The sequence below is a fragment of the Cajanus cajan genome, chromosome 7 (genome assembly GCF_000230855.2).
Source record: "Cajanus cajan strain Asha chromosome 7, NIPB_CcT2T_4, whole genome shotgun sequence".
Lineage (NCBI taxonomy): Eukaryota > Viridiplantae > Streptophyta > Magnoliopsida > Fabales > Fabaceae > Cajanus > Cajanus cajan.
This window is the reverse complement of record NC_138523.1, coordinates 15,891,175-15,908,185: the sequence shown is the minus strand read 5'-3', so window position 1 is coordinate 15,908,185 and position 17,011 is coordinate 15,891,175. Positions and strand designations below refer to the sequence as shown.

Genomic DNA, 17,011 nt, shown 5'->3' with positions numbered 1-17,011 from the left:
GATGTTTCTGCAAACCCAGCGGCACACCCTTCGTTATCCGTATCAGAAGGCCTCATTCTACATAAGGGTCGCATACTGGTTCCGAAAGACTCTTCATTCCATCCATTACTTTTGTCGGAGTTTCACGATTCACCTACTGGTGGCCATGCTGGTGCTCAACGCACCCTTGCCCGACTCTCCTCCATCTTCTACTGGCCCAATATGCGCAAGGATGTTCAGGCTTATGTCAATGCGTGTTCAGTTTGTCAAGCAATCAAACCATTTAATACATCTCCCCAAGGACTGTTGCAGCCACTCCCGATTCCGGGCAATATATGGGACTCTATCTCTATGGACTTCATAACCCATCTTCCCCCTTCGTCCGGAAAAACGACAATCTTAGTGGTGGTTGATCGGTTATCTAAGCATGCTCATTTTTCGGCATTACCCACTTCCTTCACTGCGCCAAGTGTTGCTGAGGTTTTTGTGCGTGACATTATCCGCCTCCATGGGTTTCCTTCCACAATCATCTCCGATCGTGACCCTGTTTTCATGAGTACCTTCTGGCAGACTCTCTTCAAGCTACAGGGTACCAAACTCGCTCACAGCAGTGCTTACCACCCCCAAACCGACGGCCAAACCGAGGTGCTTAATCGATGCCTTGAAACATATCTGCGGAGTTTTGTAGCAGACCAACCTCGTTTATGGCTGCAGTTCTTACCTTGGGCTGAGTGGCATTATAATACATCGTGGCATTCCTCTATTAAGATGACTCCCTTCGAGGCGGTGTTTGGCCGACCACCCCCATCCTTGCGAGATTATCTACAGGGTTCCACAGCAGTTGCTTCGATTGATGACTTACTGACCACCCGCACTCTCATTCTTAAACAGCTCAAGTCCAATCTGGATCGCGCTCAGCTGCGAATGAAGAATCAAGCTGATGCTCACCGCACTGACCAAGCATTTGCTGTCAACGATTGGGTCTTTCTTAAGCTGCAGCCCTATCGGCAATCGACACTTGCTCATCGTCAGTCCCACAAGTTATCCAAACGTTTTTACGGTCCCTTCCAAATCCTTGACCGTATTGGACCTGTGGCGTATAGATTGAATCTACCACCGGAGGCCAAAATCCACAACGTTTTTCATGTTTCTCTGCTGAAACGTTGCTTGGGGGATCCTAAACCCGCATCCAATCCACTTCCGGCTGATTTCTTGGGGTCCTGTCCTCTGTTACTCCCTGCTGAAGTCCTAGACACTCGTCGCGTCTTACACAATGGCACTGCTGTTCCCCAACTCCTGATCCGTTGGCAGCACCAGGGTCCAGGGGACGCAACGTGGGAACCACTGCACGAGTTCACCAAGGATTTTCCTGACTTTCACCTTGAGGACAAGGTGGTTTTTGAAGAGCAGGGAATTGATGCGGGCAAAGCTGAGGCAAGAAGTACCAAAGAGCAAGTCATTGGGGGAACCTCACGTATTAGTGGCAGAGTGGTTAGGAAACCTGCCAAGTTACTTGATTAGACAGTTTTGAGAATTTCCCTCACTTATATGCGTGAGGTTATTTGTGTGCCATGTGGGCCCTTTACCCATTTTCTGTTATTGCAATATTCCATTCTATATAGTTGTAATGATTGAGCAATGAAAGATAAGAAGAATATTACTCAGCACTCTCTCTCTCTTATTCTCTCTGCTTCCCTCATCCTCTCTCTTCCTGATTCCTCCCTCATTTTCACCTTACCACTGCATCAATCTATGCTATAAATCTGTTGAAAATAGTTACCTACAGAAATTTCCTGAGGTAACTTACTCACGAAATTTGCCTAGGTAAGTTACCTACGGAAATTTCCGTAGGTAAGTTACCTACGGAAATTTTCGTAGGTAACTTACCTACAGAAATTTCCATAGGTAACTCACCTACGAAAATTTTCGTATGTAAGTCATCCGTAGATAAAATCCGTAGGTAACGTTACCTACGGAAAATTTTTCGTAGGTAACGTTATCTACGACCTTATTACCTACGAATTTTTTTTCGTAGGTAATTAACAGTTACCTACGGATTTTTAGCATTATCTACGGATTTCTTCCGTAGATAATACTGATTTTTCTTGTAGTGAATTAATTTTGGCAAGAGCATATTTTTGGGGCGGTGGGTGTTGAAAGAAATTCTTTAGAAAGTTATGCTCTTCTCCTGAACCGTAAATTAGTTTCTCTGCCATTTACGCTTTTAGGAATCCTAGGAGCAAATCCAACGAAGTTGGTGACGTGGAACCTAATTCTAAATAAGATGATAAAAACTATCTTTATAGAAACACAAAACTTTTTCTATGGTTGGAAGGGTATGCCTAATCAACATCATCTCATTATCTCCACCTCTTTTCTACCAATCTTTTTTCTCAAAATGCCAAAGGTGGTATCTAGACAGATCGAGACCATTCAAAGAAGGTTCTTGTTAGGCTGCAAAGAAGAGGAAGAGCAAATTTCCTAGATGAGTTGGAATTGGATTACTATACCTAGAGCATGTGGAGGATTGGGTGTAAAAAACTTGTATGATCTTAATGTAGTCCTCATGGAGGTGGCACTCATTTTCCACCAATCAGACAACCTATAGGGAAAAGTCTTAAAATCAAAATACGGAGGACAACATAACATATGCTTAGGAACAACAAGTTCTAAAGAATTAATTTGGTGGTGAGATCTCTTGATGGTGTGTGATGGAAATAATGAGGACATATGGTTCGATAATTTGATTAACTGGAAACTAAGAGAAGGTAAACCATGTTTTAGCAAGATAGGTGGATTAGAGATAAAAGTTTAATGTTATCTTACCCTAGGTTTTATTTTATTTTTTTAACTTTGAACATAAACACCACACAATTGAACAAATGGGGAAGTGAATTGATGGTACGTGGATCTTGGTGAAGGAAATGATTCTCATTGGAGGAAGGCCGACCAGAATCTTCACAACAACTTCTGACAAGTGTAAGTCTACATAGAGGAGATTGAGACTCGTAACTTTGGCGACTTGGACCATCTAGAGTCTTCTTATAAGCGAAATCAACATACAAAGCCATTCAGATCGAGAGATTTGTCGACAGATTGATCATAAATTTGCTCAAGTTTGGGATAGCAAGGCTTCTTTAAAAGCCTTAATTTTCATATGGCATATGTTTCATAACGGTCTTCCAACATTTGATAATTTGTGAAATAAAGGGAATATATTGTTGGTACAAAAATACACTAATTGTCCGTTTTGTAAATTTGCAATCAAATTAGCAGCACACATTTTTTGTACCTGTAGATGAAGTATGGAAGCAATGGATCTTTTGGTTAAATTGCCCCTCGGTCATCCCATAGTTTCGAAACCAACACTTTTTTTTCTATAGATTTTGCTTCTCTAAACCTAAAAATAAGAGTTGAAAATTGGAGAGTGATTTGAAGTGCAACAACATGGTGCGTTTGGAGAGCTACAAATGATTGTGTTTTTAGGGGAACTCAATTTGGCAGAAACAATCTTAAGATCATACTTTTTACCTATTGGTCTTGGCTATATCAACTACAAAATCAATTTGAATATTCCATTGTTTAGTTGTGCTTCAACTCGATTCTCTATGTCTAACCAAAAGTTATACATGGTTATAATTATGTTGGGAGGATTACAATGGTACAGATGCTTCTTTAGGAAGACTTGAAAATATGGGCTAATTGACCAATTTGGAGCACTTTTAAAAACTATTTACGTAAATGGGGTTGTTTTGAAACTATTTACACCTTTGGAGCATTTTACAACGGTGTCGCTATGGCCCACATGATTTTTTTTGGGTAATTAAAGACGGCTAAAATTTAGCCGGTAAAAGTCGCTACAGGCTGTAGCGACTTCTCTAAAGTCGCTATGGACTCCATCCCCATTTCAAAAATATAATATTTTATTATTAACAAATATTATATTAATTATATTTTTAATTAAGTGAAAGAAAATAATAATAAAAAAACTTAATAAAAAAAGAAGTATAAAAGAAATAATTAAAAAAGAATTGATAAATTAAATATGAAAAATGAAATATAAAAACTGTTATTTAAAATAAAAAGAAAATATTTAAAAAAAAAATAAAAAGGGATGTCGCTATGGGCCATAACAACTTTGTGTCGCTATGGGCCATAGTGACATGTGTTTTAATTTAATTTAATTTAATTTATATTTTGCATAATTATTGTATAAATTATTTTTAATATTTATTTTATAGTTTTATTTTTCTGCGTTTGATATTTAATATATTTTCATGTTTTCCAGATTTATTTGATTTAATTAAAAAAAAACACACAAAAATAAGTATAAAATTTTATTATAAAAATAAAAAAAATGATATCGCTATGGGCCATACCGACACAGTGAGTGCATGACCCATAACGACATTTGCAGTATATATACACCCCGTGGCAGTTGTGTTTTGTTCACATTTGAAATCACATCGATAAGTATAATAGGTGGAGCTCTTATTAAAATTTGTGAGTGAAATTTTGTTGTAGTTGAAATAAAAATTATAGTTATTTGTACTAATTATTAATTTTTTTTGCAGATATTATGGATCAAATTATAGTTTATATTTACACTAGAATGATGTATGAAAGTTCTCAAAGTGTAACATTTGATGGACCAAGAAAAGGAATGTATATTAAACGAGGTATAACTTTGGATATATTAAAGAGAAGGATTCACAACAAATTTGGTCTTAAGTCAAATCAAGTGATATTATTTGTAAGTTACAGATTTGTAGTTTCACACCATGATGAGAACATATATTCTTCATTAGAATTGAGTGACGATGATGATGTACAATGCATGATATAAGCATTTCAGAGCCAGAATGTGATGCCAATAATGGAATTATACGGTGAAATAGGTATGAAAGAATCTTCTACATTTTCATTAGAAAATTTGTCAATTGAACGATCACCATTGATGACAAGAGATGAAGATGAAGATGACGAAGCAGATGAAGACTATCATGTTTCATTATCATATAAAAGCATTGATGAATCCAATGAAGATGAAATTGATGATTGTGAAGCATCTGATAATGAAGTGGAGTCGGATGTTATTGTTAATAGTCAAATGGTTGAACCAATTTCAATTTATCCATCTACTAAAGGTAACATCTGAAAATTAAATTTGTCAATAATTTGTTATTTGTCAATAATTTGTTATTTTTTTAAAAAATGTTGTTGAAATTGATTTAATTGAAATTATTAGATTTATTATTATTAAAATAGGTGGAAGTCAATTTTGGGGTAATTTACCCCACTATACTAACATCAATTAAAATCATCTAGATGAAGAAGATATCTCAGGGATGGATCTGCGTAATAGTTGGTCAATTGGCCAAGATTTATATGTGGGGTTGGAGTTTGAGAATAAAGATGCGGTTAAAAATACAGTAAAGTAAAATGCAATGAGAATGCATCAAAGTTTTTATGTGATTGAGTCGAAAAAGACCAAGTGGATTGTTAGATATCCAAATGCACATGATGGATGTGGATGGTACATGAGAGCCATTGAGTCAAAGAAATATGATAAGTGGAAAGTGACTCAGTGGGGTAGACGTCATACGTGTTTGAACATGTCTTTGTCACAAGATCATGATAAGTTAGATTCTGAGTTAATTGCATCATTTATACAAGGTAAGTTCTCCAAAGTTTATAGTTTATATTAATAATAATTTATCTTACTCATTACTAATATTTAATATGTAGGAATGGTTAACCAAGATTCAGTAATCAAGATTAGCCTTATCCAAGAGAGAATAACATCTCAAACCAGGTTTAAAATATCTTATAGAAAGGCTTGGATGGCTAAACAAAAAGCAATTGTTAAAATTTTTGGAGATTGGGAAGAATCGTATGCTTATTTAAAATACATGCACTACAAGAAAAATTGTTATTATCTACGGAATATTATCTACGGAAATTTTTCCGTAGATAACATTTAATTATCTACGGAATATTATCTACGGAATATTTTCCGTAGATAATATTTAATTTTCTACGGAATATTATCTACGGAATTTTTTCCGTAGATAATTTCCAGTTATCTACGGAAATTTCCGTAGATAACTGGAAATTATCTACGGAAAAAATTCCGTAGGTAAAACATTGTTTTTATAAAATAATTAAAATATTTAATTTAACATCATTAAAAAAAATAATCATTATAAAATTTATTTTTTTTAGTTTAATTATTTATTATAATACTTTTTATTTACTAAAAAATTATTTTTAATTAAAATATAATTTAGAATAATGAATAGCTTTAACTTTTGTGTACCATATTTAATGGAAAACATAAAGAAAAGATGAATTCAGTTTTACTTTATTAAACGTAAGAAACAAATTAAAGATTGAATTTTTTTAACAAATAAAAACTAATATAACAATTAATAATTTATATTCCTATTTATATTAATTATAAATATTTCTTATATTATATAACAATTTATATAATTTATTTAATATTTTTTAAGTTAAATTTGGTTCTCTTATTTTTAAAAGATTCAATAATTAATTTTCTTATTTAAATATTAAATTTATTTTGAAAATACTCAATTGAGTCTTTAATTTTTTAAAATATATTAATTTAATCAAATTTCTTTTCCTTTTAACTTCAATTATTTTTAAAAAATAAGAGTAAATTTAATTTTAAAATAAATCAAATTCAATAAATTTTAATAAATAAAAACTTAATTAATACTTTTTAAAATAAAAATTATAAAATTAAACTTAAGAAACAAATTAAAGAATGAAAATTTATAGCAAATAAAAACTAATATGACTATTAGTAATTTATATTTATATTTATATTATTTAAAAAAAATAATGACATTATAAACATACAAATTGGAAAACGAAAGTCCCGCGTTTCATTTTAAGTCCCGCGTTTCACTTGAAGTCCCTAATCCCTAATCCCTAACTCTCTCATTCATTCCACCTCCTCGAAGCACCTCCTCGAAGCACCTCCTCGAAGTACCTCCTTGAAGCACCACCTTCTTGAAGCACTCTGCATCTTGGCGGCACTTCTTTTCGGTAAGTTTGATGTTCCAGGTGGAGTCGTGTGCAATGTTTCACAAATATCTTTTGTAAGCTATGACTAGGAAGCTTTCTTTGCCATAATATATTTCTGTCGCCTTGTTTATCCTTGCATTTTGACTTTACTATTTAATTCTGGCTCTGGAAGTATCTAAAATAATTTTGTTTTCTATATCTTAGGTCGAAATAGATGGCAAGATCTTTGGTAAAGGTATTGGATTAACATGGGATGAGGCTAGAACGCAGGTCTGTTGTTTTCTTTAATTATGAAATATTATTAATGAATACATGTCTTCTTCCATTAATTTGATTAACTTCTTCACATATTGTGTTGGAGCACTAAGATGCATTCTTTCTTTAGGCTGCTGAGAAGGCACTTGGGAGTCTAAGATCAAAGCTTGGCCAAAGCATTCAGAGTCAGAGACGACATAATTCTCCCAGGTCTATTACTTTTGATTAACAGATTGTGAATATACCCGTGATGATGACAACCCTACAATCTATGAAGCTATTCCCTCTGCAAGCCCTATTGATTTCCTTCAAATTGAAATATATATGGTGCAGTGCGAGCTATCTTGTCCGCTTTTGGTCAATATTATAAAAAAAAAAAAATAGACAAAGCAAATACTATTGATTTCCCATTCACTAAATTACGACTTCCCCCTTTCTTATTTTATGCATCTCAATGTCCATTTCTGCCTTCTAAGATGTTAATTAATTTTATGTTTTACATTTCAGTTCCTAATCTCCCTAACTGTCTTGGAACACACCACTGGTCATCACGGGCTCTCTCCTCTGCATGTAGCTGCTGCAATGGTCGGATAGAGGTTGTTCTTGTTCCTGTTCCTTGATTCCTTTATGCATATACTAATTTGTAGAAGGTTTTTCTTATTAGCTTCTGCAAAGTCTTATTTTTAATGTATGCATAAACTAGTTTTAGCTTATAGAGCTTCTTATTTTTCTGCTGTCTCAATGTTCATATAGAAAACTATAAATAATTACATCACAATATGTATTAGTTTTCTTTACTATTAATTGTTTCATCTTGCAATTCTTTTTATTTTTAATTTGTAGCAGAGCAGCTACCGTGAATAGTTGAAGCTGAAAACAAGATTTGAATCGCTTCAAAGAACCCAAAGGTAAATGCAGGATTCAATTACTTTAATATTGTATTCACAAATTTGCTTGATAATTCATTCGTTGTTGGTTTGTTGCTCTTATTATTCAGTAGATATATAGTATTCTTTTCTGAATTTCTTCCAATTGTGGAATGCAGATTCAGATAGTGAGTCAGACAATGCTAAAGCATCAGTGTCTTTGAATCCTATAAAGGTAATCATGCTACGTTTGGTATCTGATGTGATGTTAAGAGGATGCAATTTTGTATTGCCTTGACTTCAGTTTGCTTATTAAAAACTGTTTCAGGAAAAAGTAGGATCTGGCTTGTCTCTAGATCAAAAGCAGGGGAATCTTGATAATTCAGAAACTGGAATTGGTGAGTACCTAAGTTGTTGGATTTTTGTTATTGTGTTTTTGTATTATTTATTCCGTATATAGTTTTGAACCGACCCAGGCATGTAGTTTTGGTTGGAGTCCTTTTTAGAATCCAAATTGTGATTGCTTAGACAGAAAATTAAACTACTTAATTTTTTGAGTGTAGATTTCAGTTGATTACGTGAACCTGCTTTAGTAAATCTCGAGACTGAAAAATAAATTTGCAAAGTGTTTCATCAAATGAAATAAGGCAGATAAATTTATGAATAGTTAACTATTGTGAATCTGAAGTATATGACCGACCAAAGTAAGTGTTATACAGTGTTCCATATAAAACAATTATAAAGTAAGTGTTCCATCATGTAAACTAATTCCTAAGTTACACGATTAACATTTATGTTTATAACGTTTAGTAAGAAAAATGTAAATACTTAATAGCACTGTGCACAAATAATTTACAATAGGAGTCACACAAATAAATAAATAAATAAACTGTGGAGAGAATGTCAATTCCTTAAATAGGTCTATCTGGCCAATGTTTTAAGTTGTGAATAGATAGGACAATATACCTTACTTAATGTAGGAAGAAAAAAAATGGTATAATAAAAGACATAACAGTGTAAATTTAAAAATAATAAAGTGTAAATGACAACCTAACAAATTTAAAACAATTTTAAAAAAAATTAAAACTAATTTATGTATGAATTAGAAATAAGATTATGAAAAAATTAATAAAAATAAGTTTCTACAAATTAGAATATGTGTATAAATTAATTTTAGTTTATAAAAAAGAATTCTACTCTAAAAGTATCTGAGAGTAGTTTGCTGAAATTGACTCATTAATATTTTATGAATTTTACGATGTGACTTGTAAAGGAATCAAGATCAAAATCATCACTGGGGTGTAACTTTATAGAATCTAGTTTTTATGGGGGGTTTCCCTTTTCTTTGATGTACTGCACCATAAAAAAAAGAATCAAAATGATGTTGATTAGGCCATTAACCAGTAAAATAAGATTGAGGCCATGAAACAGTTGCAGAACCTTTTGAAAAGGCTGCAAGGCAAGGCTAATACTTAATACTTAATTAAAATTGTAATTTCATAGCCAATAAAAAACCAGACTATTAATTTATACTTAATTTTCTAGTTCAAAGCCATTAAGCTAAAAGTATGGAATCATCACCCTCAGGAACTAACTTATTCTTTGATTTCCTTAAGGCATTTGCACGTTTGAGTGGTGTGTACGGTGGAACTTATATGCTGAACAAGCAAAAATGCAAGGTAAGTTTGTCAAGATACTTTTATGTTCAGGAAATTCAATTACACTATAATTACTTGTGGTAGGACAGTTTTATCTTGTATGAACAGAATCAAATTGAATTTTGATGTTTATCTTGTCTGATACTGTTTTTTGGAACTATTTTGAAGCAGTTCATTTGTCCTTATTAGTTATTTTGTTCTCTTTCAATTTTTATAACTCAATCATTCCCTTAATTTGTACTACTCCAATTCTTGAAGAATCCATGATATACAAAGCAAAATGCTAATAAGTACTCCTAAAATGAGTTAAGGAAATAAAAGTAAAAAGTATGTAATGTAAAAATCATTTATACTTATTTTTTAAATAATTATAAGAATTTATTAAATGCTTGCAGTAGTTGGAAAAGATTCAAACTCACATTGAAGCTAATTTCATTGAAGCCCATTCATTTGGAATAGAACCAGTGAACCAATTGTATGCAAAATCACTGTCCACATAAGGAATTTTTTTGGAAATTCTAAAATCAAAGAGTCACTGAACTATTTAAAATGTTTATATCTGGAAAGAAACCAAATCAATTTGTGAAAACTCATTACAATTTTTTTTCAGTAAGAAACTATAAGTAACGTATTTAAGTTGCTCATACACTTCTTGGAGAAAAGGTAGCTTAGCCAGTTGAGGTGGGAGTATGCTAGGTAGACTAAGGCGCTTGAGACTCCTAAAACACAGAAACAGTTCATCAATCTTAAAGGGGATTCATTAAGTTGCTCATACACTTCTTGCAAATTTATGTTGACATTACTTATATGTGGATTTAGATAACTGAATTAGGAAATTTAAGAGACAACACCACAAAAACACAGCCCAATAACTTCAGAAAAGAGATATGAAATAATTTGGTAGTCATACATACATCTTCACAACATGACAGACCGTATAAAAACTGCAATCACAATCAATGCTTCTCTCTGATTCAGCTGGTGGTTCACGATTGGAATCAAAACTGCAATCACAATCAATGCTTCTCTGTAATTCTGATAATGATGATTGGAACCAATAATGTTTCTTTTTTATTTATTAATCATTTCTCACATTGAGACTCAAAATCATTTCAGGGTGACTTAGGATATCTGTACCTTGATCTGTACTGAAGAAAAGGAAAGTATTGTAGTTGTGCTCACTTTGCAATAAAAGGAGGTCGCAGGATTTCTCAAACAGAATACCAACTTTTGGTATGTGAAAATTTCCATTCCCAATTTGTTAATTTGATTGAGGCATCTAACCGGAAATGATCTTAAGTTCTTTTAGATCATGGTAGTATAGTGTTAAACATTATTTTTTGGTGATTTCAGCTGTTAATATAGAATAGTGTGACAAATAGGTCAATCAATGTACATCTTTGGATGTTGCCAAGGTGGGAGAACTTATAATTTTATTTTTTCTAGAAACATAAATCCTCCAGATTCCAGAATTGTCATTTTTAACTTTCTAGTTGCACAGGGGTGTGTTGTTTCTTCTTAGTATTATATATGGTGCTAGAAAGAATAGTAATTTCCACTTGCTACCTCCTTAATTAGTCCTTGATATACCTTTAGTATAAAACAGGAGCCCTCCCATATGGTATTTTTGCCAGAATTGAACCTAATAACAAATGTTTAAGAGACCCAAATCTTTTTGACTCGAATTGACACATGTTGGTTACAATTGGGTGTTGGAAAATCAATGTTTAATAGCTAAATTAATGTTGGTTACAATATTCAGGATCATGAGAAAGTAATATTTAGATTGATCACTATAAAAGTATTAGAATTAGAAGAAACCAGAATTTGTATATAAATCACTATCCATTTTCATTTGTACATATAACTTTAAGTGTGCAGGATCAATGTTGTTGATTTCTCACAGTCCATATCCCTCTTTTGCACATATACTTTAGTGATAGGAGGCTTGCTATTCAAGGAGGCCAATGTGGAATAATCTGGTGTTCATGATATTAGAGAGAAGAAACCGCTCAGCCCTTTTTAATCTGCTGAGCGCTTTCCTGCTAGCATGCGGCCCTAAAACCGCTCAGCCCTTTTAAAAGGGCTGAGCCCTTTTGCTCCCAGCAACAGCTCCTTGTTCTATCCTTCAAAATCTGCATAATAAAGAGAATTTCTATAAGAAAATCATCACTCCAAACAATGTTTTCAGTTAAGAACTCCTTTTTGATTCCATATGTATTTGCTAAAGTTTTATCCTTATATCCCAAAAAATTGTGCTAGATAAGTGTCTTAAATTAATGTTTGTATCACACCATTTAGACACTTATCATTGTCATCACCCCAGAATTTGTTTTTTTTTTTTTTACTTTTGTTTTGTGTCTTTTGTGAACTTGATTGCAATTGTTCAGTTTTGTTTTGTGCATAATGTCAATATCTCATTCTCGCAGTTTCACCTTCTAAACCAGAGTACTATTCTTCATCGGTTTCCTCGTATATACAACTCGTCAGGTACTTATACAATTATACACACTTTTTTTTCATTATTGTTATGCAATTTTCTGCTGCATTTTTTTTTTCTGATTGCATTTTGTTTTCGAGTTTTGTTGCTGGTGCTTGTGTAATTGTGTTGATTGTTGAAGTGGATTGATGAAGTGGATTTTATTTTTTTTATTTTATTTGATTTGAATTGTTTGACTGTTTTGAATCTGAGTTGCTATTAGATATTTTGGTGCTGGTTTTCATTTTTTATTATTGTTAAGCAGTTTTTTGTTACATTTTTTTTTCTAATTGGATCTTGTTTTTGAGTTGTGTTGCTGGTGCTTGTGTAGTTGTGTTGATAATCGAAGAGAAATTGTTGTTTTTTATTTTTATTTTTTTTATTTTATGTTTTAATCTGTGGCGAATCTGAGTTGTTAGATATTTTGATGGTTGGATCAAAATTGGGAAACCAGAATTGCCTAATTAAAAATAGGAAGACCAGAATTGTTTTATAGGTTAACTGCACATATACTTGCTACATGATAGGTATTTTTCTTCCCTTTTCTTGTGGCTTTTCTTTGGTGGTCTGCCATGAACTTTTTCAATGCAAAAATACTTTTCTCTTTTTGGACCACTAGGATAGCGTTGCCTAATTGCATCGGCACATGGTTCTAAATGACTTTAAATTGGTTAAAAACCAGTTTACCCCAACAGATTTGAATATAGCGTTGGTATGCAAAGGGCATATGACAATATATTTAAATGTTATTAATATATAGAAGATGAATTCCATTCCAACACCTTTGTCTTTCCATATTCTAATATATTTATGTTATAAATATACAGAACATGAATTCTATCCCAGCAAGTCGTCAATGGATGTATGATAGAATGTATATGGGGAGAAGAGGTTTAAAGGAATCTTTTGTACACGGGGTTGAAGAGTTTATAAGAATAGCTTGTCAACAACAAAGCTATATTAATGAAGGGAAACTTAGATGTCCATGTGCTAAATGTCAGTCCACAAAGATTGATGGTGTTCATACAGTGAAGGTTCACCTTTTCAAGTATGGGTTCATGCCGAACTACTACATTTGGACTGATCATGGTGAAGAGATGGAAAATGTTGACAATAATCTCATAGGTGCTTCCAGTATTGGCATAAATGCGACCGAAACTGAAACCTCTAACTCAATGCATCATATGATGTGTGATGCTCTTAGGCAACAAGGGGCATTTGACATACTAGAAAATAATAACGTGGAAGAGCCTCCGAATGAAGAAGCACAAAGATTTTACAATCTTTTATCTGAGGCAAATTGTCCATTGTATGAGGGATCATCAGAGTCTAAGTTATCAATGTGTGTAAGACTTTTAGCATGCAAGTCTAATTGGAATGTTCCCGATGAATGCGTCAATTTTATAACAAAAATGTTGTTGGATGTGACTCCTGTGAATAGATGTTTGCCCAAAAATTACTATGACGCTAAAAGATTAGTGTCAAAATTGGGACTGAGTGCTAGAAAGATAGATTGTTGCATACAAGGCTGCATGTTGTTTTATGACAATGATTATGGGAAAAATGATGGTGCATTATTGCAGTGCAAGTTTTGTCATATGCCAAGATATCGTGATCGCAACACTGGATCAAGCACAAAAAAACTAGTTCCAGTGAAGACGATGTTTTATTTGCCAATAATTCCAAGGTTACAACGTCTGTTTGCATCAATGCAAACAGCTGGGCATATGTGTTGGCATTATCAAAATAGAAGTACCTCTGGTGTTTTACGTCATCCCTCAGATGGTGAAGCCTGGAAGCACTTTGATCGAGTGTATCCAGATTTTGCAGCCGATCCTCGCAATGTACGACTTGGTTTATGCTCAGATGGGTTTAATCCATACATTCAATCAACAACTCCACCTTATTGTTGTTGGCCGGTAATTGTAACCCCATACAATCTTCCACCTGAAATGTGCATGACAAAACCATTTATGTTTTTAACTTGTCTTATACCTGGTCCACGAAATCCAAAGGCAGCTATTGATGTGTATCTAGAACCATTGATTGACGATCTTAAAAAGTTGTGGATTGGTGTCCAAACCTATGACATTTCAAAGAAGCAAAATTTTATGATGAAGGCAACATTAATGTGGACTATTAATGACTTCCCTGCATATGGCATGTTGTCTGGTTGGGGAACTCAAGGTAAATTGGCATGTCCACATTGCATGGAGCATTCTAAAGCCTTTACATTAGAGAATGGCGGTAAAAATTGTTGGTTTGACTCACACCGAAGGTTTTTACCCACCAATCATGCATTCAGGAAGAACAGAAAAGCGTTTATAAAAGGCAAGGTTGAAACTGATGCACCACCACCTACATTGACACCTAATCAAGTTTGGCAAAAAGTTAGGGATTTACCTTTAGTAACAGAAAATCCTAGCTTGCCTAGGTTACAAGGATACGGGGAGTCACATAATTGGAGGAAAAGAAGTATATTTTGGGATCTTCCTTATTGGAAAGATAATATTTTGAGACACAATCTTGATGTGATGCACATTGAGAAGAATTTCTTTGATAACATATTGAACACTGTTATGAATGTCAGTGGTAAAACGAAAGACAATGAGAAGGCACGGATGGACCTAGCTTTGTATTGTAGTCGACCTGACTTGGAAATGAAATTGCAACTGAATGGGAAAATGTTAAAGCCAAAAGCAAATTACACTTTACCTATGGAGGAATCAAAGATACTTTGTCGCTGGATAAAAGAACTCCGTGTTCCAGATGGTTATTCATCCAACTTGGCAAGATGTGCTGATGTCGAAAAGGGAAGGATGCATGGCATGAAAAGCCATGACTGCCATGTTTTCATGGAGTGTTTACTTCCTATTGCATTCAGTTCATTGCCAGTGCATGCTTTAAATCCACTAACTGAAATAAGTCATTTCTTCAAAGACTTGTGCTCTACCACATTGAAGGTTGAGGATTTGGATAGGATGGAACTAAACATTCCAATTATTCTTTGCAAATTGGAAAGAGTATTCCCCCCTGCATTCTTTGATTCAATGGAACATCTACCTATTCACCTTGCATATGAAGCACGACTTAGTGGTCCAGTTCAATATAGGTGGATGTATCCATTTGAAAGGTACTACAATTATCATACTATTGTGTATAACTAGTATTGTTCAATGTTTATGAACCCTAACCTATTCATATAATTTTATAGATTTATGGGAGATTCTAAGCGATCAGTGAAAAATAAGGCGAGGGTTGAAGGATCGATATGTGCATCTTACATACACCGCGAAACAACTCATTTTTGTTCTCATTATTTCCACAACTCCACGTTGTCATCGCAAAGTTGTAGAAATGAATTGGAAACTGAAAGTGATAGGTGTCCATCATCGTTGTCCATATTTAATCAACCAGCTCGTCATTCTGGGAAGCAAAAATCTCATTGGTTAAGCCAGCAACAATGGAAGTCAGCCCATGTTCATGTTTTGATCAATTGTACAGAAGTTAAGCCATATCTTGAGTCAGTATTTTCCAACAATTGATTTTGTAATATAGTAAATCAAACTTTCTTTTTGAACTGACCACCTCATTCATATTTTTTGATAGTTCATTCCTACAATTAGAACAAATAAGTGAATCAACAGCTCCTTCTCGCATACATGATGATTTCCCCAAGTGGTTTAAGGATCATGTACGTAGCACAAAATTTATTTTACTTTAACATTACTTATATAAAACATAACAAATACTTTGTTGAATATTGTAGGTTTACAATGAACCTATAAGCGTCAGAAACCAACACTTGAGAGAATTATCGCTTGGTCCATTGATTGAGGTTAAAGAATGGCACACACTATATGTGAATGGGTATAAATTTCATAACCATGAATGGAGTCAAGGTAAAAAGACAATAAACAGTGGAGTTTATGTCAAAGGGCTTACTGAAGGAGGTGATGATGACTTCTATGGGGTCATCCAACACATATATGAACTAGAGTACAATAGTTCAAGTTCTCCCAAGAAAGTCATGTTATTTTATTGTGACTGGTATGATCCATCACGAAGAGGTACAAGAGTAGATCCCAAATATAATGTTGTCAATATTCGCATGGATAGAAGATATGTGGCATATGATCCATTTATTATTGCTCATAATGTAAGGCAAGTTTATTATGTCCCATATCCAACATCACGAATAGATAAACGCGGTTGGTGTGTGCCAATTAAAACAAAGCCTAGAGGTCGTATAGAATGTCATGTGGAGGAAGATGTACCGTACCAAGTAGACCAAGTGTCACATGTCAATGAAGTCATAGAAGTAGAACCTATTTTAGGCTTCCAAGATTTACAAATTCTTGTTGAAGAAGAAGATGAACCATCCGAGATACAACCTGTTCATTTGGAAGAACATATTCAACAAGGGGAATTTGAAGACAATGATTTGGAGCAAAATTATGATGATGAAGAAGGAGAATTTGAAGACTATGATTCCGAAGAGGACAATGAAGAAATGGAGATGGATAATGAGAATTCTGATTCGTCTGACTAGGATTATATCTATTATAGAAATTGTGAGTAGGCAAATATCATGTTCAATTGTAACATCAATGTTTAATTAATATTTATATAAAACCAATATATATTGTTTCTCGTAGTAATCACTTGATATTTGCATTGTTTTAATTGCTACATAGTATTTAATTATAATGTTTTAAAAA

The 17,011-nt window shown here is 33.5% G+C and overlaps 1 protein-coding gene and 1 long non-coding RNA gene across 4 annotated transcripts; both read left to right on the top strand.

Moving 5' to 3' along the window:
• Window positions 1–7,217: 7,217 nt before the first annotated feature.
• On the top strand, window positions 7,218–11,817 carry LOC145950173 (uncharacterized). 3 transcript variants are annotated; one of them, XR_014428279.1, is made up of 5 exons: window positions 7,218–7,302; window positions 7,418–8,195; window positions 9,770–9,832; window positions 10,928–11,044; window positions 11,686–11,817. It is a non-coding gene; the product is annotated as an uncharacterized LOC145950173 (long non-coding RNA). The 3 variants fall into 3 exon arrangements; XR_014428278.1 differs by having other exon boundaries at window positions 11,749–11,785; XR_014428280.1 differs by having other exon boundaries at window positions 11,693–11,759.
• Window positions 11,818–13,120: 1,303 nt separating this feature from the next.
• Window positions 13,121–16,929, top strand: LOC145949854 (uncharacterized). The gene is made up of 2 exons (XM_083060754.1): window positions 13,121–15,423; window positions 15,505–16,929. Exons 1-2 carry the CDS (start codon window positions 13,121–13,123, stop codon window positions 15,833–15,835), a joined length of 2,634 nt encoding a protein of 877 aa, XP_082916880.1. The 3' UTR covers window positions 15,836–16,929.
• Window positions 16,930–17,011: the final 82 nt, after the last annotated feature.